Here is a 25181-nt window from a genome sequence, read left to right on the forward strand (position 1 = left end):
ACAAGCATTCACGCGTGTTGCACATCTTAGGCTTAGGTCTATTTAAACATTAGCCAACACGCAGTCACTCAAACACCAGTCAGAAACCTTCTCTCAAAAGAGATGCATTTCCAGTGACCAATCAAATAACGTTTCAGTCCCCAAACCCCCCCCCCAGCATTTCACCGACCAGTCCTAAACCTATGTGTCAGTGGAAAGTTGGGTGTGAAAACGTTGTCCGTCACTGTCTTTGTTCGGCGTAAGGGGCAGTCTCACCAAATATCCGGTTTTCTAGGCTTGTCATAGTGAAAATTTCCCTTAGTCAAGCTTTACCTTTCAGCATGTTTCCCAGATCGGAGCGTGCGTTTAGAGGGAGTGACCGTGCGTTTGTACATTTAAATTATATAGTAAAAAACCCATCAGATGACGAAAGCGTGCGTTTGAGCGGAGCGTGCTTTTGTATGGCGTGCGTTTGAGCGGAGCGTGCTTTTGTATGGCGTGCGTTTAGGCGGAGACTACTGTACACAATCCTTTCAAATACACTTGTCGCAAGAAAAATCAAATTAGCTGGAAAAATAGAATGTAAATGATTGTGTGTTTAGACCAGTTTTAAATGTGGTCAACATAGGCACCGTTCTTACTACTACTGCCTCTATCTTTACGATATTTTTTTTCTCTTATTTAGCTTCACAAGACTCCCTCTCAACCCCTTCCTTGCCCAACCTGGAGCAGTCAGTTGAGCTGAGCAGAGCTCTAGTGGAGTCAATGCCCGAGTATCTCGTGGTGTGCTGCTGGCGGAGCATCAAGGAGGTGTCCTTGACCCTGGGCAAGATGTGCCTTCAGATACCAGTGACCTTGATCCTGGAGAAGGAAAAAGAGGGCAGCCTTTCGCTTCTTACACTGGACCAGGTACATTTTTGTTAAAAATATGATGAGTTAGTGATGGTGGTGTTAAATGAGAATTGTTTTAATTTTTGCTTTTAGATTTTTTAAAACTTATTTTTATTGAAAATTAACTTTGTATGTTGCACATTTGATGTATTTATCCAAAATTTTCTAAAAATGTTTTGTCAAAGGTTTACTTCAATAGAAAGAAAGGTTGAGTTTTATTGCCTGATGTTTTTAACTCAGAAATCAAGTGCTTATCAAACAGACTTGCAAGACCTACAGCCTTCTTAATCTTTGTATACAGATGTGTGAAATATAGTAAAGTACCTGTCGTCTTTTTTATTTAAATATTATTATTATAGTCTGTTGTGAGGTTAATGAAAAATTGAGAGAACAAAGTATTTTCAGTTTTTAAATTTTTCAGTGTGTTTATTTTTTGTTACATATTTATAGGATTCAATAATTGCAATTTTATTATCTTAATACACTCCTCTGATCAGCAAAAAAATTGCAGTTATGTCAGCTTGCAAAACATTTAGTGAAAGATTCAATCAGCAAACGCTTAAGGCACCGGCATCCCAATACATTTTACATCTACAGAAACATGGGGAGGGATATTATCCATCATGTTGTATGTGCCTTCTCCCTGTTCCCTTTCCTCAGGTGCTGACCATTGGAGACCACTTCACCCAGCAGCTTCTTGAGTCGATTCACCGTGGAGCGTTTGAGCTCGCTTACGCGGGGTTCCAGCTGCTGTGTCAAATGTTGTGGAGGTGAGAAAAGGAAGCGTTGCCTGACTCATTTCACCGCTGGAATCATTTTTGTTTACTTTTTTGGTTAATTATTGTAACATTATATTCACCGAGTTTTAACCACCAGCTGGATGGTATTCTGAAATCATTTTTTGAAACAAAAGAAATAGGCATTTAAGTTTTTTCTCTCAAATAAACTGCCTTCTAAATTTCGAAGGATGAGAATGTGGACATAAAAACAAACATTCTTAAACTATTGTAATGGAACAATGGATGTACTGTTTCCTATTTCCTTTGTACTCTAATATTATGGGGGGGGGGGATTGTTTATTTATTGGTAAAAAGTGAACATAGGTTAAGAATCAATGCCTTGTCAGCCTGAAGATTCATTCAGATTTCACCATCCTTCTCCTTTCTCCCCAGCCATCCAGCCCCTGCTTTCCACCAACTCCCTGCTCAGTGGTTGTCTCAGGTGATGGCAGACATTCAGTCAAAAGATCCCAACTCCCGCCTTTGTTCCACACGTCGCAGTGCAGGCGTTCCCTTTTTTGTACAAGTAAGTGTTCAGCAGTATAAGAGGTGTGGGATCCCATAACTTTAGTATGTGGCTTAGTCTTGAAGATGCTGCTGACTCTTGTAAAATGGGGCCTTGATGTTGCTTTCTCTCCATAAGCCTCTACTTATTGATGACTCATCCTAAAGGTGCAAGGTTTTTTTAACACTTTGCCCCCACGGGATGCCAATCAGCGACGGTAAGAAGCCGTCCCTTTTCCCCATGGTACGCCGATCGATGCCGGAGTGATATAGCGTGTACCACACCTGTATCCTGGTCTGTGGGGATAAGTGTTGCGTGCTCTGCGCGCTGTGTGGGTTGAAAGTCTTAATGGCGAAGACTCGGTTTCTTTTCTAAAACATTTAAGTCTAAAGCTTTTTAAAAAACTTTCTTCCAAGAAAGGCTGATCATTTTGCTATTGTTCTTTTAGTAATGGCAAAGATTTTTGCTGATCACTTGTGTACTTATATGTATCTATTTCTATATGTTTTGCTGATTACTTGTGTACTTATATGTATCTATTTGTATATGTTTTGCTGATTACTTGTGTACTTATATGTATCTATTTGTATATGTTTTGCTGATTACTTGTGTACTTATATGTATCTATTTCTATATGTTTTGCTGATTACTTGTGTACTTATATGTGTCTATTTCTATATGTTTTGCTGATTACTTGTGTACTTATATGTATCTATTTCTATATGTTTTGCTGATTACTTGTGTGCTTATATGTATCTATTTGTATATGTTTTGCTGATTACTTGTGTACTTATATGTATCTATTTCTATATGTTTTGCTGATTACTTGTGTACTTATATGTATCTATTTCTATATGTTTTGATGATTACTTGTGTACTTATATGTATCTATTTCTATATGTTTTGATGCTCCCTGAAAACTGTAAATGCTTCAGGGTCTGTCAGGGTAATTATCAATTATAAAGAGCTTAGAGTCTACTTTCGAGTTACCCTACCATATATATGCAGTTTGTCAAATGTATATTTTCTTGTTACTGTTACATGTCTCTACTAAATCTCGTTCTAAATCACTTGGAGTTGTGAAAGATTATAGGGGCTTGAGTGTTTTGTTAAGATTCAGTTTTGTAATGTCAGATTTATCTGAATTTTGTTTATAAAGTTGAGGCAATCTTTTCCAATGAGCAGTTATTTTTTTAGTCCAGCCATCAGAATAAACATTTTAGGCCTGCTGCCTGCAGAGTAATAATGCGATAAAAAAAGTTTTTTTATTTTTCACATTTCTGTTTTTAGGCCATTGCATCATCAGAGCCAAGTACTACAGGGAGGAAATGTTTCCATGGTGTGATGAAGGAACTGTTGGCCATAGCATTGCCTGATGACAATCAGAGGGAGGGGACAGAGACTGATGATGCACAGGTGAGATATCATTTCCCTATTTTTATTTTTATGCTATCAAAAATTGGCCAACATATTACTCTGATATTTACAGGGATGTAAATCTTCTGGCTTTTTCTGTTTTTTCCGGCTGACTTGCCATTTGGGTGGGCCAACATGTGTCCGCGATCCGGCCGGCCGGAAAAAAAATTTTTAAATCCCTCTCGGCGCTGGCTTAACTAGTCCGATAGCGACGCTGTCACGCTTGTTGCTGTGTTTGTTTTCAATTCGAGTTGGATTTATTACCATAGGACAGGGATGTAAATCTTCCAGCTTTTTTTTTCAAAACCTGTTTACATCCCTGTATTTAGTTTAAGAGGAGGAAGAGTTTATTGGAAAGTTTTTTGCCGCTGAATCTCTTCCTTCCTTTGTCTGTCTTTGAGTAATCTTGGAAAGGACTTTTTATATTTGCATGTTTCAATGAATTTGTGCTTTATTCTTCAATGAACTGGATTTGTAACTCTATATAAATGAGTCTTTTTCTTGCAGGAACCTGTTATTACCTGCAGTGAATGTCAGTCTATAGTAAACCTTCAGTTGTCTTTTCATTTCCAATTGTGTTCTTTTTAAAGGATTTTATTTAATTTAGAGTCTTCAGATATGGCTTTCTTATACTTTGTATGCTTCATTTTCTTGACAGGTACATTCCTTGAACATTTTACGGGCCTTGTTCAGAGATGCTCGACTTGGTGAAGATGTTGTTCCATATACTGCTGATGGCCTGAAAGCTGCAGTGCTGGGGTTCAAATCTGATGAATGGGCTGTAAGTTACTCCTTTTTCTTTTTCGTTTTTACTTCGAGATCTGTTGTATACCATGGTGTTGTTGGAACTCAAACTGTCACTCACTTTGCAACTTGACTGTCGTTCTTTTGATTCTATCTGTATATATTTTCAATTCAAATCTTATCATTATTCTCCTATCCTCTTTGTGTTAAAATACAAATTGTCTCTTTAAATGTATCGTTTAATTAGCTCCATTTTCACTTCTTCTGAAACCCACTTTTTCTGCAAAGGTAAATGAAGTCGTTTCTTCTTTTCTCTCTTCCGGTTTCCCATCAACTAAGATGTTTTAAGTTGTTTTCAATTTTCTTTTCTTTAATGTTTTGTTCTTGCTGCTCTTCTCTCTTTCTTCTTCTACTTTTCTTTGGGCTGGTCTTTCTTCAGAGGACTATTCTTTTCTCTGATTGGTCATAATTATTTAGTTTATGTATCTGTTTTGCCCAGGTTCGAAACTCTGCCACCCTGTTGCTGAGTGCACTGATGACCAGAATGTTTGGTGTAAAACGCAGCAAAGATGAGACAGCGATGTCCAAGAAAAATTGGTCTGTCACTTGTTCTTATGATAAGTTATAATTAGTCACAGTGGAGATTATGAACACCCCTCGGAGTGGTGCCACTGATTGAAGTGTCTTTAGGTCATTCCCAAAGGGGAGATATTTCTCGTTCTAATGCACAGTAGAATTGTGAATGGGCTGATTCAACAATGTCATGCTCATAACTGTGCCTGAACTATAACAGGGAACTGCTGCTTTTTCTGTCCTAATCCTTACTATCATCATTTCCTCTACTTCTTTTGTATGTTTGTCACACTCTTGTGACCTGCTATTTCCAGGGTGCCTCCATAGTTGAAACAGACTTTGTACTGTTGAAGCTAGAGAGGTGAGCAGAATAAGCCCGATTCCCTGTAAAGACTTCTCTGTTGACATCCACCCCTTGGCGCTCATATGACCGTATGCAGTTGCGAGTGCCGTAAAACCTCTACTAAATAAATAAGTAAAGGGGATTATGAACAGTCATTTGTACTTATGATAAGTAATAATTATTCATGGTGTGGGTTATAGACAGTCACTTGCTCTCATGATAAGTTACAATTCATTTGAGGGAAAAGTGGAGAAACCTATTTGGTGTGTGTCTATTTTCTTTTGTTGTGCTTGTCATGAAGACTATATTGAGCAAACTGCCGGGTTAATCATTTCTTTTTCTTTCTTTAAGCGTAAACTACGGTAGAGTTTCATTTTTTTAAAGGGAAACACAATTTGGTGATGCAGTAGTTTATTTATTTTCTAAAACATTTTTTAACAAACAGGAAGACAAAATCCTTTTATGTCTCGTTATTGATTATCGTATTTCAGCCAAACAGGCCGGCTGTTCTTCCATCGCTACCCCAGCTTGTACCCATTCTTGTTGTCAGAGTTGGAAGCTGCAACAGCTAACGTTGGGTGAGACTTGATTTATTCGGATGGAATAATTTTTTTTCTGTCTCTTGGAGGTTTTTTTCATTTGTTTGTTTGCCCTTTTAGTCACTGTTTTCTCATTTTTGTTTTTTTCCTTTTGTATAAATATTATCCATCAGTGTAGTTTTCTCAAGCTGAGATTGGGGTCTATGGTGTAACGATCATGATCATCACATTTACAAGCTATATACTTAAGTTCAACCACCATCAGGAGAAAAAACGTTTAATCTTTAATCTCCATTGTCATGATAAGATAAAGTATTCAACTTTGCATCCCTGACAGGTAGGGTTGAATGTTCTTGAATGTCCTTAAATGCTCTAAATTGTTTAAGAAAGGTGCGAAAAATCTATAATCATTTCAATCTCCTGCTCTGGGAGAACTCAAGTGAGATGTCCATAGATAAAAATTAATAGATATAATTAAAGTTCCACTTTTTTTGTTGGCTCACGTACATAAAGTGCGTATGCAAATGAATACATACAAAAATGCTTCAGCGCAACATAATACACAACTTCTCAGCAAAGAAGACAATCTCACATACACACCATTGCTGGCGGCCATTGTGCAGGACCCTGGTGATAATGATGATTACTCTGGACCATACTTGTTTTCTTCCTTTATTTGTAGGTGGTTGACAGGCGTTCTGGTGTGGTTTTCTCCTCTTTCCTATCAAACATGTACTGTCATTATCTGTCCTCCTTCTTTCCTTTGTATGAAACTCTCTAGTAACACCTGTAATCTTTGGCTCTTGACCTATCTGTGCTGCAAGTGCCATAAAATTCTTACTAAAATAACTATCGTCTCTATCTCTCCTCCTTTTCTTTGTACAAAACTCTCTAATAAAACCTCTAATCTTCGGCACTTATGACTTAATTGTGTTGTAAGTGCTGTAAAAGTCTTACTAACACAAAAACTAAAATTTCCATTCCCTTTATTCTTTAAAGGAGGCTAAAAGAGGCTAAAACAGTACGCGGACATGGATGGCTGGTGCCTCTATAAATAAATTATTAATGCTCAAGATCCCTTTATTCTGTAGGTCCAGTTCCGGTCTCCACCTTCACCCAAGCCTGTACCCAGTGCTGCTGGTCCTAGGCCGATTGTTCCCATCTACACTGGAGGGATCGGACACCAGCCTCAGCCTGGCAGCGTTCATACCTTATGTCTTGAAGTAGGACACTAGATCTAGGTTTTTGATCAAGACTTTCTTTTAGGAAAAGCTGATTCATTCTTTTTTTTAATACTTTACTTTTTCTTTTTCATCCTCTGTTGCTGTTAAGCGTCGAGGGCTTTTTTAAATTACTGTTATTAAGTCTTTTACTGAATGTATTGGTGTATATTTATGTATGTTTTTTCCTGAAGCTCTTAGGAAACAAAATGCTCAAAATATTTCTGGATCTCTTCCCTTTTTTTTTTTTTTTTTTGCTCAATATTAACTTCATTCTGTTTTTTCAAGTGTTTTCCATTTGATATCAACAAGCTATCGAGTCAGTAAAAAAAAATTGGCTAATGGCTTTTGTTCTTTAACCTTTAGTTAAGTGTTTTTTCTGTATTAAATGGTACGTCGCATCTTTAAAACATCTCTTCGATTTGGGTGTTGTTTGTGTCCTTATTTCCTGCTCTCTATTCTGGAGAGAACATACACACATACATATCATGTGTTTTTGTCGTCAGGTGTGCTGCTAGTCCAGTTCTGAAGACCCGGCTCATCGCAGCAAGAGCGCTGCGACCTCTGGCTCGGAAGACTCAAGTGATTGACATCAGCTCTCACCTCATGGCCAACGTGCCTGTCTCACCAGACTGTCAGGCACAGCCCAACAGTTACATTCATGGGTCGCTCTTACAGGTGAATGTTTGCTTTGTTTGTGGTTATGCTGATTCTTTCTGAAACCTTCTGTCTTCAGCCGAGAGTGACAGGTTATCCCGGATGTTTCAAACTTTTTGTGGGTAGTTGGCAAGCGCTCTGGTGTATTCTGCTCCTTCATTCCTTTCAAGCATCTATTGTCCTTACCTCTCTGTCTTCTTTTCTTTTTATGTTACTCTCTAAAAAAACCCTCTTATCTTTGGCACTTATTTGACTTTTTTGTTTTGCAAGTACCAAGAAGAAAAAAAACAAAAACCCCAAAAACCCTAACTTCTTTTGTTTCTTAGATAACAGTGCCTAGTCTTATGGATGTAGTGTCCAAAAATTCTATTTTGATGCAATCTGTAAGCTACTTACCATCTGCAAGATGTTGAAGGATATCTTGATACCTTTAGATATTACATTTTTGTCATAGTCAACCTTTTTGCTGTCTATGTTTGATATTTAGATCACTTTCATATAAGTTCTCGTAACAGAAATAAATGCCCTCTTTCTAATGTGTTTTGGGCTGCTTTAGATGTGTCCTTTTCTTTTAATCTTTTCATTACATTTACTGTCCTTCCTTGTCATAGGCCTCTCCAACTTTTTGTACCATTGCCCAAATTATTTTTTTCCTTTTCATATTAGCCTCCTCTCTCCGTTACAAAAATGGCTCTGTCAGGCTGATACTTGATTAGTTAATTTTTGACTCATCTCATTTCATTTCTCTGTTGACTTCTTCTATTTTAGTGATCAAATGTTATTTCTCTCTGTAGCTGACCGAGTTGGTCCCCCTGGTGAAGAGTTTCAACCAAAACTTAAAGAGCAGCTTTCTAACTTCTCTTGTGCCCCTACTGCTGGATAGAGTCTGGATACTCTCAAGGTGTGTCATTCAGCATTGTTGACAGATGTATTGACAGTCTTATGCATATTGTCAGTAGTCAGTACCTTTGAAGATAGTTATGCAACTCTTTTTGGCTTTAAAAATAGTTTTGCAATATATATGGGTCCATGTCCAAGTTTAAACAATAATAAATAAATGTCTCCATAGAATTTGAAATTAGAAGTACTTGTACAACTTTTCTTTCTATCTCGTCAAAGTTTTGACAATGACGAATGTGACTACAGGCTTTGAAATTATTTTCACAATTGGAAAGTAAATGAGGCTGCAAAAAGCTAGATGTTTTCTCTGTTCTATCAGCATTACTATGTTCCTCTTTCTTTTTTTCAGGGCAATAAAGTGTTTTCCATGCTGTTACAGAATGTTGGTCATAACTCATTACCTTTCTGTCTTTCAGCACCAACAAATGCTTTGTGACCAGACAAGCTGGCTTGGAGTTTGCCAGTTCTCTGCTGGACATTGGGAAGTCACTATCAGTCTCAGTGCCTTTTGTGGATGAGCTCTTGGGTCATTTTGTACAGGCAATCTCCGCAGATCACGACTGTCTCTCCCACAGCTCCACCACACTTCGAGAGATGACATGGCAGCCTTGGTTCTATGAGTACCAGAAAACACAAGCCAGACTCTGTCTCAAATACTTGTCAGTTTTGAACACACCATTTCAGAATAACCTTGTCCAGTCGAGTGTCACAAAAGAAGACTTGTCTTTGAGACAAGAAAATATAGCAAACAGTAGAAAAAACTGTCTTTCAGAAATTTCAAACAAAGCCTATGTGAGGAATTCCAGTGGCTCAATGTCACTAACATTGTCAGTGTCTAGCATTAAAAATCTGCTTGGCTCATCTTTCTATGAGGTTAGATTAGAAGTCCTAGATGCTCTTTTAGAGGTTTTAAAGAATTCAGAGTCCCTCCATAGTGGTCACCCCATCACAAATAGTGAGGATGAGGAAAGCAGGGACGTAGAATTTTCTGGTCAGGAGCTGCAGCAAGATGAAGTCTGGACTGGTGATGTGGAGGGAGGAGGTTCAAGTCTGACTGTGGCTGTCGGATGGACAGCAGAGGAGATAAGGTGTCTGTTCCGTGACCTCACAGATTTCCTGCTGGAGATGGCTGAGAGGACAGAGACTCACCATCGATGTCAGGAGAAGGTATGACATAGATGTAGATGTGACAACTTTATAAACACTGGACAGTTATGTAAGAGTTGGGACTTTTTAACCCTTTCACCTCTGACCCCTCGATGCTACCACAATCCACCTGCCTAACATCCTGAGCCTTTCCCACCTGTATTTGGTGCAATCACTGTACGTATCTTTCGCCAAATTGCGTGCCCACAACTTCCACATGAGCCCGAACGTCTTGGCAAGGCATTTGCTATAGTAAATGTAGTACAGCTGTTTTAATTGGCTGATGAATACAGGCTCTAAACATCTCACAATGAGATGTGGTTTCGCTTACCCGTGTACTAGTAGATAGGCTCTCAGGCAATTTTACTTGCCTCTAATGTGCCCATGGCCGTGGCTCAAGAGGTCAATCTTACATCCATGTCTTATATGACAGAGCCAAGTGGGTGTAGAACCTTAGAGACTCCTCGAACAATCCAAAAAGTAAAACATCTTGCTGGGGATTTAAAGTACGGTCATCTGCACCTACATCCAACATGACATCTCGCTCAATGCTGTTAGCATCTTGCCTTCATCATTTTCTGCTTCAAAATTAAAAGTAAATACTCCTTATGAGTTTTTAGGACACAGTGTCACGGAACCAATTGTAAACTATTTACTTAATGTTGACTGTTTTTATCGTAGCTGTCTCTCTTTTGTACAGTGCCGTATAGGTCAGTGGGTGCTCTGTCTTGTCCACTCTTACTTCTTTTCATGAGTGGTTGGAAGGTGCCACAGATTGGTCCTACTTCTTCTATCTCCCTGTGTTGTTTCTCTCTGTCATATTTCAGCCCAGCACTGAATGGTACTTATGGTGTTCATGTGCTTCTCCTGTACTCAAACTCAGACAGTGTATTCCCGGCAAAATGTGGCACATATCAAACTGGCCAACAGTATCTCACAACTCAGCATCATGTTGTCTCTGTATCTACCCTTTCCAGGTATTTCTTGTGCTGGCATCTGTTCCTGAAGTGATGGATATCATCTCGAGACGAAACTCTGAGAGCAACTTGAAGGTGGGCAGTTCAGTTAACTATTTTCTTTGTTTTTTGTTGTGAAAGGAATATACATAGTCTCAGTCTCAGTCTATTTAGTTTAGAAGAACATGATAATAGTCAGGACAAAAATTGCTTTCTTTGAGGGAAAGGTCTCTTCTTTTTTACTCTTTTACCCTGCCAAATTTTGCATTTATCACTCTTGCTGTTCAGTTCTGTGTGTAATAGCTTTAGTGTTTGACTGAAAAATCTCCCAGAATGTGGAATAAAGCAGTACTCAGACAAAATATCTATTCTTATACTGGCATGCAGACTCTGTAAAGAACTTTGTTTAGGCCTTATAAAAGCCATTGTTGTTTTTCCTTTGTTAAACTTATCTCTTGTTGAATTTTAAAAAATTAGCTGACATAGTCTTTTGCACAGGATGTATTAATGAGGGGGTGGTACGTGTGCTCAGTAAACCTTACAACACCTCACAACCCTTGCACTGGTGTCTGTGGTGTAGAAGCTAGGGGCATCGCCACCGCACGCAGAAGACCTGAGTACGATTCCCGTGTGGGGAGAATTTTATTATGTATCTCAGTCCCTCTGCCGAGACGTTGTATCCCTCTCATCCCGGGATCCCTGTCAGTCGGGGTTGATGTCTGCCTTCTAAATGATCCAGATTATGTTGATGGGGCATAAAAACACCTACATTTTTTTTCATGATAATATAAAAAGACCCAGCTCATGCTTTATCTCAAGCATTTTGATCTTCCATTTACCCAATATGTATGTCCCTAAATCCATCTGTAATTTTATGAGTGCCCTTGTCACATACTGAGGAAAGTAGTCTTTCTTGGTGTCACTGAACTAAGTCTTTCTTTTGCGTGCTTCATTTCAGATGTTTTCAACCTTAATTGAGAAACTGAGGGCAGAAAGACGGTAAGCAACTTTGACTTTCAAAATACACAATATTTCCCCACATTGCAAGATGTTCAAGCAAAAGGAAATAAACAAGATAGCAGGCACTGCATTTGCCAAGAACAGCAACATGCCTCATCAGTGAGACTTTATATCTAGATATAAACATGCTATAAGTCCTTAAACTTAATACTGTTCCTGCTTCAACAACATACATGACAACATATGTGGTATATTTATTTTGCATAGTGTGAGTATGTTGGAATAGCAACATTCTTTCAACTTTGAAATCATCTCTCTCTTTTCAGAATTGAAGTCAAGGCAGCTGTTCTAATGTTTTCCAGTTGTGTCATTCCCTTCCTCTATTCCCAGTTGTCGAGTGAGGTGGGTTTCAATGTTTACGGATTTTGTTACTGTATTGTCTATTGATGTTTTTATGGTCTGAAGACAGCAAAAGTAGGTTAATAAATGATAGTTGTTACTTTGTGCTTATATTATTTAACTTATTATACCTGTCATTGTAAAACTGATCTCCCAACAGGGATCAAAGGAGTTTCCTTTTCTTACTTTAATTCAAATAAGTTGGTTATTGGAGGGTGCTATTGGTAGATTTTTTTTTTCCTTCTATTGTTTCTATTTATCTTACTTTTTTCCCTGCACTTAATGCCCATTCTTGTGCCTACGTGCTTCTCCTTACTTAAACAAGCTAAAGTTTTCTTTGCAAACGAAACAACATTTTGTATTTTTCTATCAGAATCCTAGCGTGGCCCTTGGTCTGCTACAACGTTGGGTTCAGGAGTTACAGTCTGGCTGCGTGGAAGAGGAGAGCACAGACTTCCAGATGGCGTGTTGCCACGTGTTACTGCACAATGCTGAGAGATTGCTGGGTTCTACACTGGAGAAGACGAGTGAGGATGATGTGATGTATTCATGCGTTGGTGGTTTGGGTGGGGGTGTGTGTGTATTGATGTGTATGCAATCTAAAATGTATGAATATCTTTAAAATGTGTACTTATTTTTTTAGATTCCCTGGTTTGATGAATGGTTTTAAAACAACACTTGGACTAAAGATGTATTTCAAGCTATATTTTTTCTTACTGCAAGACAACTTTGGTTTATTTCATCAGACTGTTTGCTATGTTCTTCTTGCTTTTCAATTCGTGGAGGCTGTTGACCCAATGAACCTGACCTCCTGAGCCCAAAATAATCTGTCCCCTGGCTTCCTGAGCAAAAAAGCCTACATGACTACACACTTCATGAACTCTGCGTGCCTTCTTTATTCAGACCAATTCCCTCTTTCTTGAGCTACCTTGACCTTTAAAGTAATTAACACTGACCTGCAAGTCCTTTTGACGTCATTTTTTCCCTTTTAATTTTTGTACGGAATATCAGTGCTTCGGGGCAAGGACAAATAACTCGCACACCAATATATCGGAATAACAGATTCAGTGGCTTAAAACATCTTGTGTTTTTTCTAACTATTAAGCTGTATATGTACTATAGCTTCATGACAGACAAATCATATGGCTATGAAATACTTTGTTTTTCCTTCAGGCTGTTTGACCTTCCAGTGTTGGGATATCCTGGCTACGTTACTGCAAGAAGACGACCTTGAGGTCAAGGACAAAGCAGCTGATGTCCTTTGTGCTGTGGTTGGATTAGAATTCGGTGGGTTTTATTTTTCTCAAGGCATTGCATTTCATTTGCTCTTCAGAGCATTACTTCTAATACAGTCATGTCTTATATGCGGTGCCCACTACGGATGGGATTGGCCGATTGGGCCGATCGCCCGACTGGATCGCCTCAAAAACAAACAGTTTTTGTTTTCAGATTCAGGCGATCGAGTCGGGCGATGGGCCTGATCCAGCCGTAGCGGGCACCCCGTATTATGATGACTTATTCCATCGCCAGTGTATGGGAGAATATGTTTGGAAAGTTGATAAAGCAACTTTTTTCAGTCGCTCCCTGTAGGATATCTACTGTGCACGTGGTTTAGCCCAACTTATGGCTTTGTTGGGATTCTTTGTTCCGGGTAAACCCTGGACTGCTCAGTCCACCTTTGACTGATAGAAAGAATATGATGGAAAACACAGCAAGGGCAGGATTCGAAAAAACATATAATGTCAGGTGATTGTTTTAATGTCTGAGGAAAATGAGTACATTGGATTTTGAGATGAGACCTGAGTGAGAATAGAATATTTTTGCCCAAATTCTGTTTTAATAAAAGATTCAGACTTTTTTGCCTCCTTTCAATAAAAAAATAAATGTTTCCATTTGAAGAACAAGTGACCAAAGTGCTTCTCTGTATGTTGTTACATTCTTTTTGTTTTAAACTTTGAAATTGATGTTTTATATTATTGGAAAATGGGCAGTACATGAGTTAAAATTAAATAAATACCGCCTTTTTTTTATTGAATGCATGAATTAATACATGAATATTTATGCTCATTAATTTCAACTACCTAGAACCCTATTTTGTTAAAACTTATTTCTCTGCAAAATTTAATTGTGTATTCTCTGTCTATATGTTGAGCTGTCAGGCGCCTTGCTTCCTATGGTATGAGAATGCGTCAATCATATTTCGTAACCGCTAATTTTACACCATGTGTGTGTGTGCCCCACAGGTTCTTATCACCCAAGCCACGCCCTCCACCTGCTGCCGGAGATCCTCTTATCCATCCATAGGGATCAGCATCTCTCCGAGGTGGTCAAATGTTTGGTCTCTTGGGTCCTGGCTGATTGTGGCTCAGATGTCAAGGTATGTTTCAAATTAATTTTGTTGATCCCCTTGGAAAAAATTTGTCCTTAATTTTCCTGTATTACCTCTTTAAATTGTTGTGGATATTTTGGGGACAAAATTGGACAAACAGCCATGATGTTTTTTTATTTTGTTTTGTTTTGGGGGTTTTTCCGCAGTTTAATTTGTAAGAATAAATTTATTTTTACAATCCGTATGTCATTAAGGGGTATATTTCTGACACTAACAAATGCAATTGGTTTTCTTAGGGGGGTCTTTTCCTTCTGTCTACATCTTCCAATCTATGGATGTCATTCATATTCAGTCTGATGAAACAAGTCCCATGGTCCGTGGCTTTATTCCAGGAGTCCAGCGAGAGACTGTTTGACAAAGGAGAGATGAACACTTACTGGGATCAGGTCACTTTCACTCGCAGTATTACCACCTGCCTGGCCAGACTCTTCAGCATCAGTATCGGAGATGGGAACAGCCGGTATCTCTATCAACCAGCAGCTCCATCTTCACTTCAAGACAGACCATCACCTAGTCAGATCTCTCAGCTTCTAAAAGATTCGAATGTAGAAGAGTTTTTTGTGCAGTCAGCTTCTTGTGTAGTGAAAGAATTGGGGGATCAAGATAGTAAGTGTCAGAAACTGGATCGCCTCCTGAATCCAGTGAGATATGGGTCTCTGTGTCAGACAGTGTTTAGAGGGCGTGTTCTTGTTGAGTTGCTCGCCACATTTACAACAGATGATTGTGCATGGGCAGAGGTTAAAACAGCTGTGAAGATCCTGAATGATGCTGTAAATCAAAGCGTGAAGAAGTTTCAGTTGGTGAATGTTCTTTGTGGCACATCTTTACTGTAATGATGAATGGGTGTTAAAGGGGGTGGGGGTGGGGACGATGTTTCTTGATAAAAACACTTGCTGATGTGAGGTGTTATGGTGATGGTGTCTTTTCATTTGTGATGGATTTTTATGGGCAAAGGAATACCTACCCTCATGCAGTATGTATAATATATATTTCGTGTTTTGTCTGAGTTGATTGATTCACTAAATTTTTAAAAAGAGTATTAGACTGGATCATTGAATAAAAACTAGAGTCTATTCTAAATTTATTTTGATATTGTGAGTACATTTTTATTTAATTTGACGGTTGCTATGAAATTAATGAGATTACAAAACTGATCCACCCATTAGATAGGTTGACTGGAAATAACCTCTCAGCTGGCTTTCCTGGCAGTGCTACAAGTACAAGTATCTCATTTTTTTAGAAAATGGAAATGTGCAGTATGAATGTGAGGCGTGCTGGCAAAATGAGTTACCTCTCGCAATCCACAAATGAAGATATGGGCCAAAAATCGACACCAGGGTCAAATTTGTAGATTTTCTATTGGTGCCATATTCTTTAACTAAAACCTGTCTTTTATTTTTTTCATACTTATTAATCGTAAAAATTTCACCTATTATTTATAAGCGTGATGTATCTATTTCTTTAAGGCTTGAATCCGAGAAGTAACTCATTTTGCCAGCATGCTTCACAAATGCTATTTATTATTTGCATTACTATTACTTTCGAACAGCCATTTGTTCGTCTACTGGGGTGTGTTAACTGTCAACAAACTCTGACAATCAGTGGGTTTCTTCTACTATTTGAAAATAATGATAGACATTAAGAGGAAAAAAAGAAAATGCATCGAGTACCAGATGGCCCCTCAAGAGGTTAACGTGCATGCAGTGTCTTTTTTTTTTTTGTCTTTTTTTTTTTTAGGTGTATAGAGAGAACATGAGCTTTACAGGTTTTGTGAATTTCATAACTGGATCGGAAAAGTAAGTGAATTTCATAAATGCAAAGAGATGTCACTGTAGTATGTTGTAAAGTATACAATCAATACAAATAAATTTAACTGTGTTTCTATAATCACTCATTTGTTGTGTATTCCATTAGAACTAGATTAGAAATTACAACAAAAGATAAAGACATAAGTACCAAGGTAAATTTATTTTGTTGTAAACGTGGTGTTAAGCAGACTTTTAAGGCCAAAAAAAGAAACCAACCCTGAAAAGGTTCTGGTATGTTTTCTGATGACTGCCCTTTGTAACATGACGAGACCAGCATGCAAGAAGGTACGGATTCTTTTCCAGCACATTTGACAACATTAGGGTCACCATTTGCACAAAAAAGACGGGTCCACCAACCTGTTCAAAACTCCAATATAATTGGTCTTCCGTCCAGCTCAAGGCAGTGGGAAATGTTTACCCTGCAACTTGGTAGTGTCCTTCTAGCATAATGCTGAAGTTGCTTTCAGTTTTCCAGGATAAACAAAGCTAGCTCTGCTTTTGGTTCTCTAAATTATAGTTTGAAATGTCTGGAATAATAATGTACAGAGTCAAAACGCGGTGTGTATAGCGCTGTGGTATTTACCAACCCTTTTGTTTTGGTGTCCTTGGACAGTGTACAAAACATGTCCGCAAGCTCAATAGGCTTCCGTTTTCCTGTCTTGAGAAGAATACTAATGACTCACTGGAGGGACAAGATCCCAAGCACTGAAGTTGTGGAATTTGGGATCATTACAAGCTGCTCGTTTTCTTTGTCTTTACCATACAAGATACTCATAATAGCTTGCAAGGTCTATAGATTTTTCCTTAGATGTTTAAAAGTGATCACCAGTTCATGATGAGCAGTCTACATTGTACCTCTCAGTATTACTAGTATGATACATGTACACCCCCATCAATAGTTTAGATCGGAGGCAAACTGCCTCAACCAAACAGGTCTCAGTCGGGACCAACCCGGGCTGAGAGGGATCTTACAGATTTCGTGCTGAGAGAAAGATGCTCAAACTTAAAGAGAATAATACATTTCCTGAATTGGAAACCAACCTCCGTTCCTTTGCATGCGACTGCAACACATCTAATCATTAACTTACACCACAGAATCCGGCATACTCATCTCGGAGTACTCATATTTTTCATACAACAACGCAAAAGATCAGTACAGGGTAACCCCAAAAAAACGTTACAACTTGTTTTTAAAATATCTTCCTCCATACTAAAGTTTTGCGTTTAAGTCTCAGATTTGAACATAACGTTTGGAAGCCAAAAGGAATTCGTCTGATATGTATTTTAGATAAGTCCATTGAATGGTTTTGCTCTATATAGCGCATTAAAAAAACAACCCATTTTCAACCTTGTCGCCATTTTCATAGCATGACGCACCAGTTCGTATTAGGCCTACCACTAAAAGTTGCAACAATCGTGCCATATTGCACGCTACAGCAGTTTAACAAGTCAACAGAAGTCTGCAGATATTTTCTCAAATTTTGTTCGCCTGCTTAGATCATGGTTACGTTTAGTAAAGAGCAGAGAGCTTTTTGTATTGAACATTACCTCTCCACAAACTCACCATCCCTGGCATTTCGTAAGTTCTGCGCACGGCATGGAGAGAATGCCTAGGTGCCCTCAAGACCTTTGGTGTCATGAGTAGAGAAGTTCCGTCAGTTTGGATCTATAGCGAATCAGAACTAAAAAGTTAGATATCTATTTAAAACATGACCACTTCAGGTCGAACACGCACCATGCGCAGCCCTTTAAACGTCACCCGAGTGCAGATTTCAGTAGCCGAGTCCCATGAGACGTCTGTCCGTGGATGATTTGCAGCTAGGACTTTCCTAAACCTCAACAGTCTGCATTCTCATGGCAGATCTTAACTTACGACTGTACCTTTTTCATTTTCGCTGGGCCGAAATGACATGGATCAGAGGATGGCAATGTGTTCCTGATTCCTCGATTGTCTTGTAAAGAGGGATCTTTTCCTCGATGACATTTGGTTTACTGCAAAGCCCATTTTCACCCTACGGGACACGTTAACTCCAAAAATGCTATGTGTATTGGGCACCCCACTGTGTTGTCTCTAGAAGACACTTTTTGGTGAACATGTACAGTGTATGTGGCTTTAAAAACTCATTTTTAGCAGGTCCCTGTGTAAGGGCGCCCTTGAACATTTCGAACGACGCGTTAAAAATGTGTCGAGTCCAAAGGTGGGAATGTGAAGCACTGCTTCTAGGAATTTCAGAATGAAATCATAAGGTTTTGTCAACTCTGTCAAGAATTTAAATATTGTTTAAATGTCACAGGGATGGATAATTAATGTCAAGAGAAAATAAAGAAAAAGGTTAACTAATCATTTCACGACTTCCTTCACAAGATTTTTACGACTTCCTTCACAAGATTTTTAAACATTGGTGAAGTTTGCGTTTTTGGGTGCATTTTTCTTTTAGCCGTTTCCGTTTTCAAAACGTGTTTCTTCTTCGTGGATTTTATACCAAACAAATTCCTTTTGAATAAATTAAGTCTCTTTCAAATTACAGCATTCTAGAACAATTTTTGCGCGAGATATTCAGAAAAAAAGTTGTAAAGTTTTTTTGGGATCACCCTGTACTTTTCCATAGTCAGTTTAATTGTAATTGCAAAAATGGAGACTGCGTAGTAGTAGTAAAAAAATAAAATTTCAATGAAATCTAAACAATTTAAGCGATAAAAAGAAAATGCAACTCAACATGCTGTCTAAAGGTCCTGATCTGTTTGGTATAGTTCATAACCATTGTCTTGCATTCAGCTGAAACTGATATTGATATTGGCCCTTGTATTATTTTTAAGTTTAATTAGCACATAGAATGTAGAAAAAAAAATTTGACTTTTTTTTCTTCAAATATTCGTTTTCAATTTCAGCTGACCAATTCAAGAGCAAACTATACTTCATGTGTCGACAGGTTTTCATCAAAATTGGCCACAAAGGGTCATCATGAGCAATTGTACTTTGTTTTGCACTGGTACTGGAAATGCTGTAAATAATAGACCTACAGTACGCAAATTGTGTCAAATCAATACTTGTCATTGGTAACATTCATAAATAGTAATACTGTTTCTGAAAAAAAAATGCCATACACTTGGAAGACTTCCCACTGTCTCCAGTAATTCTGTGGTGGATAACAAGTTCTACCTTGATGGACATTTTGATAATAGCACCTCAACCAGACCATACGATCTTTTCTTTTTATTAGCAGCATTAGTTATCTACATCCAGTGATATTTTCAAAGTATAGCATCACTTGTCACTATAATGCTACCTAATAGCCATCGAACAAAAGGCAATAACATAAGCAAAAATAACGCAGATGTTTGCTCCATAATTGAGATTTCCAGGGACAAATTATGTTGTGAGCACCACCGTGCATGCACCATCGTGCATCGGAGGAGCAGATGATGATTGTCAAAACATTGCACAGATAACAAGTTAACAAGTGGCCACTCACTCTGGGCTTGGGGATCAAAATAAAGCAAATTCTTTGAGTAGCCTGCACACCAAAGACCACAAAAAGCACAAAAACTGGGAATGTATAACACAAGTGAAAGATTAGGGTCTGGAATGCATATTAGCAGCTTAAGCACACAAACAAAATTGTACAGAATGTAAGTCATCAGATTTTATCTCAGTACAATCAGTAAAAATAAAAAAGAAGCATGTGCATCAGACAGTCAGTTCAAAATAACAAGACCACACCGAATTACAATATCTTCACATACATCTTTTTCAACAAACAAACACTTACGTAAGTGAAGTCAGACAGAAAATCTAAGAGGAAAAGGAATTTTAAATGAAAGGAAAACAGTACAAACCGGGGCCTTGAAATAAGCAAAAGAGAAACAAGAGAGAACCACTCAAACTGATACCAGTGCTTATACAAAAACACTCGAAACAATTCGACCCATAATAATGGTTCATTAGAAGAATCTGTTCAGTTTTTTAAAACCACCCCTGTGTTGAAAATACACGCCTTGTGGAGAATAAATTAAAGAGAATTTCAATAAGTGTAAGAAATAATTTCTGAATATATCCGTTCATATCTCCTCAGCATGGCACTGGGTCAAAAAAATCGTAGAATGCCTAAGGCTTCTTGAAACCTAGCTATGTCAAAATACACACAGTAAATGGAAAGCTGAAACATTTTGAACTTGTCCTACAACGTGTGCTGGCACTTCTTGAGATTCCGAATACTGTTGCAGAGATGTGGGTCTCTGTTCTGCTACCAAGCTCTGGATATCTCCGTTCACAACCGTCTCACTCACAGGACCAAAGTCCTGTACAGCCACTGAAAGACATTCAAACACAAATGTTTGAGAGTGAGTGGTATCGGTGGGGGTTTGGGTTTTTTTTGATTGATTGAGTGAGTAGGTGTTTTACGGCACCATCGACTCAATGTGATATCGGAGGGAGAGAAAAAAATTATAGGGAACAGAGAGAAAGGGGAGGGCGAGAGAGCTAGAGGGTATAGTGGGAGAGGAAAGGGATGGGGGGGGGATAAAAATAAAATGTTTATTTGAGTATTCACCATTGATAAACAAGTGTGCTGGTTAAAGTAATTTTAGTCAAGAAGTACACTGATCCTTTCTTCAAAAGGTGAAAGTGTGGTTCAAAAGGATCCATTAATTATTATTACTTCTATTAAGTCACTATCCTTATTTTATCACTGTCAGTATAAATTTATAAATGCCCACAGACTTTATTAATGAACTAATAATATCATTTTCATTGTCGTTATTACAGCATCGTTTTCAAGAAACAAAAGTCATGAAATAGTCATTGAGCAAAGAACGAATGAATGTTTAAGAGGAATACAGGTGAAAAAGACATACCTGTTCAAGTTCAAAAGGGGCTTTACCATCAATCTGGTTTTCTTGGAATACACCTATGGATAACGAGTGATATAGAGTTTATGATAATAGTAAATATGCACAGTAACAATCATGTCACCAGAAACGTTAAAATAATAAGTAAGGACCAAAAAGATTTGAAAAATTATATCACATCATGGTACCATCCAATCTCCCAATGGAAAAAGCTACAAAACTACACAAGGCCTAAAGCGTGTTTTTATTGTATTAAAAATTTTTTTTTTCAAATTTCAATTGAGAATTCACTGTGATGAGACTAATAATATTGGTCAGATGAAGTTAACAAGCCGTGGCACTGAAATCAATTTTACTCGTAATCATTGCTGTTGATGTGTTGCAGTGTTTGTTACAGTTGGTGAGCGACTCCAGGCTTACTTAATGTGGTAGAATGATCCTGTCCACTTTATGTGCTTATGTGCTTTCAAGTCAGCTTCAGTAATCACAACTCCCTCTCCACCCAAACCCATAAACGTACTTTAAGTCCTCCAAGTCAGACTCAGTGTCTTCCACCCCCACCCTCCCTCCTTACCCCCAAACCACCAGTACAAACGTCCAGAGACGTATTGTAAGTCTTCCGGGTCAGTGTCAGTATCAACCCCCCCCCCCCAACCCTCCTAAAAACACCTGTACAAACGCCCATAGACTTATGGTGAGTCGTCCAGGTCAGTTTCAGCAGTATGCACCCCCCCCCTCCCCACCACCAGCATAGTTGTCCATAAATTTGCTATAAGTCTTCCAAGTCAGTTTCGGTAACCCACCACAATTACAAACTCCCATAAACTTACTGTAAGTCTTCCAAGTCAGTTTCAGTAACCCACCACAATTACAAACTCCCATAAACTTACTGTAAGTCTTCCAAGTCAGTTTCAGTAACCCACCACAATTACAAACTCCCATAAACTTACTGTAAGTCTTCCTAGTCAGTTTCAGTAACCCACCACAATTACAAACTCCCATAAACTTACTGTAAGTCTTCATCAAGCGGGCCATCGCAGCCAGAAAGTTGTCCAGACTGATCTGGCCGTTTTCATCCGCATATCGGAAGATAAGCCTTCTCAAAACCCAGTTGGGCAGTTTGTAGCCTGAAATATGCCAAATACAGCGTGAGATAGTCCAGGAATTTTCAGCCGTCTTCATCATTGACGACATTTTTAGATATTTGCACAATGCCGTTAACCTTTTGCCTTAGTTCACTGGAAAAGGTTACAATCAAAGCTACCAAATACTTAAGTCAAACTGCTCTACTTCCATGATCAAATTTGTGGAAAATAAATAAATAACTGCAAATGGCAACTTAAAATGAGGCATAAAGAAACCATGAAAAAATTGATAAAAGCATATGTGTCACGACTTGGAGGAATCAGGCGCTCGTCAATTTTTTTGTATATGGAATTATTGGTATTATCATAAAGCTTATTCATTTGTCTTGCTTTTGGTGAAAGAAATATCCATTTATCTTGATAAGAAGTCAAAATATTTGCGATAGAAAAAGGTGGGGGTCGCCTGGTGTCAGAGGTAAAATTAGCGAGAAAATGGCGGCGAAAGTTGGGTTTCTTCCAAAGCTTGAGCGTCCTTGGAGACTGCAAATTATTTACATTTTTTCCCCTTAACGTTTTCAAGCAAAAATCTACGCAGAAATGTATTTTTATATGGACGTAAAAGATGTTGAGGAAAAAAATCAATAAAATTCGCCCTAGAATCTACGAGCATAAAAATGTTAATTTTTTTTTTCGATTTCGTTATTTTGACGAGCGCCTGATTTCATCACGATGCCTCACATATAGGCCTATCAACGTGCCACTGTGATTCTAAGCAATCTCCCCTCCTGGCTCGACTTACAGCACATGATTTGGTAAAGGTAAACTTGGGCCTCTATTGAGGACATACTTAACCGAATACATACATCCAGATTCTCCACTCACTGGGGGCCACATCTGAGTCACCATGACATCTGGTGCAAATGCTACTTACAAGAATGGGAGTCCATCATTTTTTTGGGCAGTGGTTTAGTTACGCATATTGCCGTACAACACAAATTCACTCTTGCCCCAACAATGAAAGCTTTTTTTAAAGTTACTCCCTACCATTTCAGCCCAAAATTACGGCGAAAATATTGTGGAGAATTTTATATTCATTTTCAGACAATAATTCAGCGTTTCCAAAGTAATTCAGATCTAAACCACAGAGGTTGAGGTACTGGTATTACAAGATAGCGTTAACTTATGCACTGAAAACCCATTTCCACATACACATCAAACATATTGTGTATGATTCAGAGTAACAAAAACTGCTGACATTTTTTTAAAAATATCAGAACAGAAAAAAAGGTACTTGCCAGCATCATTCAATGCCGATCTCAGTTCTCTGGAATCTAAAGACCCTGACCGATCGATGTCAAACTTGTAGAATGTTTCCTGTGTGAAGGAGGAAAAATAAAATTATTGAATACACAACTGTGGCTACATCAGCTTTAAAAAATGTACACTTTATAAGTAAATTTTAAGAGAGAATGTGTGTTTGTGTGCGTGCGAGTGAGTGTGAGTGTGCGTGCGTGTGCGTGTTCGTGCGTGTGGGTGCGTGAGTGTGCGTGCATGCGAGCAAGTGGGAATGCTTGCAGATTTGTGTGAGTGCGTATGTGCGAGTTACGTGTAACTTAATTTCTAGATGTATAAATAATCAACAGACTACCAACTAATAACATTTTGTCAAACATAATACCCTCAACGCTGTATCACTTTTTTTTTAAATTAGATAATTCATTCATTCGCTTTTTGTTAATATTTCTTAACGTCTCTGGATGGCTTTGTTCAATTGTGTTTGTTGGGTAACGGTTAGGTGCTTTGTCATCAGATGCAAAAGACATTGGTTCGATTCTCGTGTGGGGAGGTTTTTATTGAGAATCTCCGTCTCACTGCTGGGATATTATATTTCCCTCAGCCTGTATTGGCTTCGACCAGAGGAGTCAAAGAAGCCCGCTCCTTAAAATTTGTATCTAAATTGTGCTTTGAAGGAGTAAAACACATAAAATTTCTCATTGACAACAATTCTCCAAATCAGTGACACAACATACCTTCCAGATGCGTAACTGATGCCATAAGTTCTGGAACTCTTTGAAAGACAGCATGTCTTTGCGATCAACCTTTATGCAAGTTAAGAAAAGGCATTTGCGCATAAAATCTTCAAATGAGCAAAGAAATGACATCCGATTACATATTATTGTTGCATTTTTTTAAACACACATAAAGCTATATTTCCACAGACAATGATCTAACGCTATGTTCTACATCAGGAGATTATGTTGAACTGTTAAATTATATCAATATGCGCGCCTATGCATGGCATTTTGCGTCTTGGCAGACTATTATAAAGCACTATGCACAATAGTTTAGCCTTTTTTTTTGCCTGTGTAGTAGACAAAGGAAAGTAGACTGCCCACATAATTATTGCTTCCTTCCCTTCACACCTTGACTTCCGTGGTATGTCCCAAAGGAGAGACATAGTCAAAACGATTGGAATCAAGGAAGATGTTAGGGATGGGATGTCTCTTTTTTTTTTTTTTTACAGGTTTCATATGAATTTCTAAAGAATATGCAGGCAAAAATGTTTTGGTCAAGTGAAGACAAAAGAACAAACGTATCGTTTGAAAGTATCAGCCGTATTGCATCAATGAGAGAATGTGGGTGCTTGGTGGGTGCTCTTGTGTTAGTTGCTCCTTCTTTCCTGTCAAATATACACCGTCCTTTTCACTCATTTTTATGTATGTTACTCTTGCAGCGCATTATTTTTTCGGCACTTACGAGACACTATGTAGCACGTGCCGTAAAAAACACTTACTAAAACTAAACGAGGAAAAAATTGTGGACCCTCACCCATACTCACAAGCTATAATAAAACAGGTGTTCTTCAAACATTTCATATCACTTTCCAAACTTAATGAGAAAAGGTTATTATTTCATAGTTATGAAGGGACTTGGCATGCTTCTCTGTGCGAGAACTTTTCTCGTTTCTCATTGTATTACAATTTAGTCCTTTTCCAGTTCCATTTATTTATTATGAACTTTGAGGGGGGGGGGGGGGGAGGGGG

At 38.3% G+C, this 25181-nt stretch overlaps 2 protein-coding genes and 1 long non-coding RNA gene across 6 annotated transcripts in view; 1 reads left to right on the forward strand and 2 right to left on the reverse strand.

Annotated features, from left to right (window-relative positions):
- The window catches only part of LOC101851978 (thyroid adenoma-associated protein homolog), a 39856-nt gene extending 24158 nt beyond the window's left edge, over positions 1 to 15698 (forward strand). For 2 of the 4 annotated variants that reach the window (XM_005105685.3, XM_035971706.1), the window contains 18 exons: positions 665 to 888; positions 1531 to 1640; positions 2043 to 2175; positions 3445 to 3570; positions 4229 to 4351; positions 4814 to 4911; positions 5722 to 5808; positions 6861 to 6992; positions 7496 to 7667; positions 8441 to 8547; positions 8963 to 9713; positions 10670 to 10744; positions 11607 to 11647; positions 11935 to 12010; positions 12381 to 12534; positions 13181 to 13294; positions 14251 to 14384; positions 14729 to 15698. In XM_005105685.3, the coding sequence (XP_005105742.2) occupies positions 665 to 888; positions 1531 to 1640; positions 2043 to 2175; positions 3445 to 3570; positions 4229 to 4351; positions 4814 to 4911; positions 5722 to 5808; positions 6861 to 6992; positions 7496 to 7667; positions 8441 to 8547; positions 8963 to 9713; positions 10670 to 10744; positions 11607 to 11647; positions 11935 to 12010; positions 12381 to 12534; positions 13181 to 13294; positions 14251 to 14384; positions 14729 to 15229 (3158 nt within the window). In that variant the 3' untranslated portion in view covers positions 15230 to 15698. The other 2 variants (XM_035971707.1, XM_035971708.1) reach the window with 2 other exon arrangements.
- Positions 15699 to 18733: 3035 nt separating this feature from the next.
- Positions 18734 to 22174, reverse strand: LOC118478310. Its single transcript, XR_004858948.1, has 3 exons — positions 22063 to 22174; positions 21059 to 21111; positions 18734 to 20514 (listed from the first exon to the last, which is right to left on the reverse strand). It is a non-coding gene; the product is annotated as an uncharacterized LOC118478310 (long non-coding RNA).
- Positions 22175 to 22282: 108 nt separating this feature from the next.
- The window catches only part of LOC101854598 (calpain-A), a gene marked incomplete in the record, with an annotated part of 21692 nt that continues 18793 nt past the window's right edge, over positions 22283 to 25181 (reverse strand). The window contains 2 exon segments of the mRNA XM_035971711.1: positions 22283 to 22290; positions 23433 to 23511. Of these exon segments, the coding sequence (XP_035827604.1) occupies positions 22283 to 22290; positions 23433 to 23511 (87 nt within the window).

Source organism: Aplysia californica, unplaced genomic scaffold (assembly GCF_000002075.1).
Source record: "Aplysia californica isolate F4 #8 unplaced genomic scaffold, AplCal3.0 scaffold00486, whole genome shotgun sequence".
In the NCBI taxonomy this organism is placed as follows: Eukaryota; Metazoa; Mollusca; class Gastropoda; order Aplysiida; family Aplysiidae; genus Aplysia; species Aplysia californica.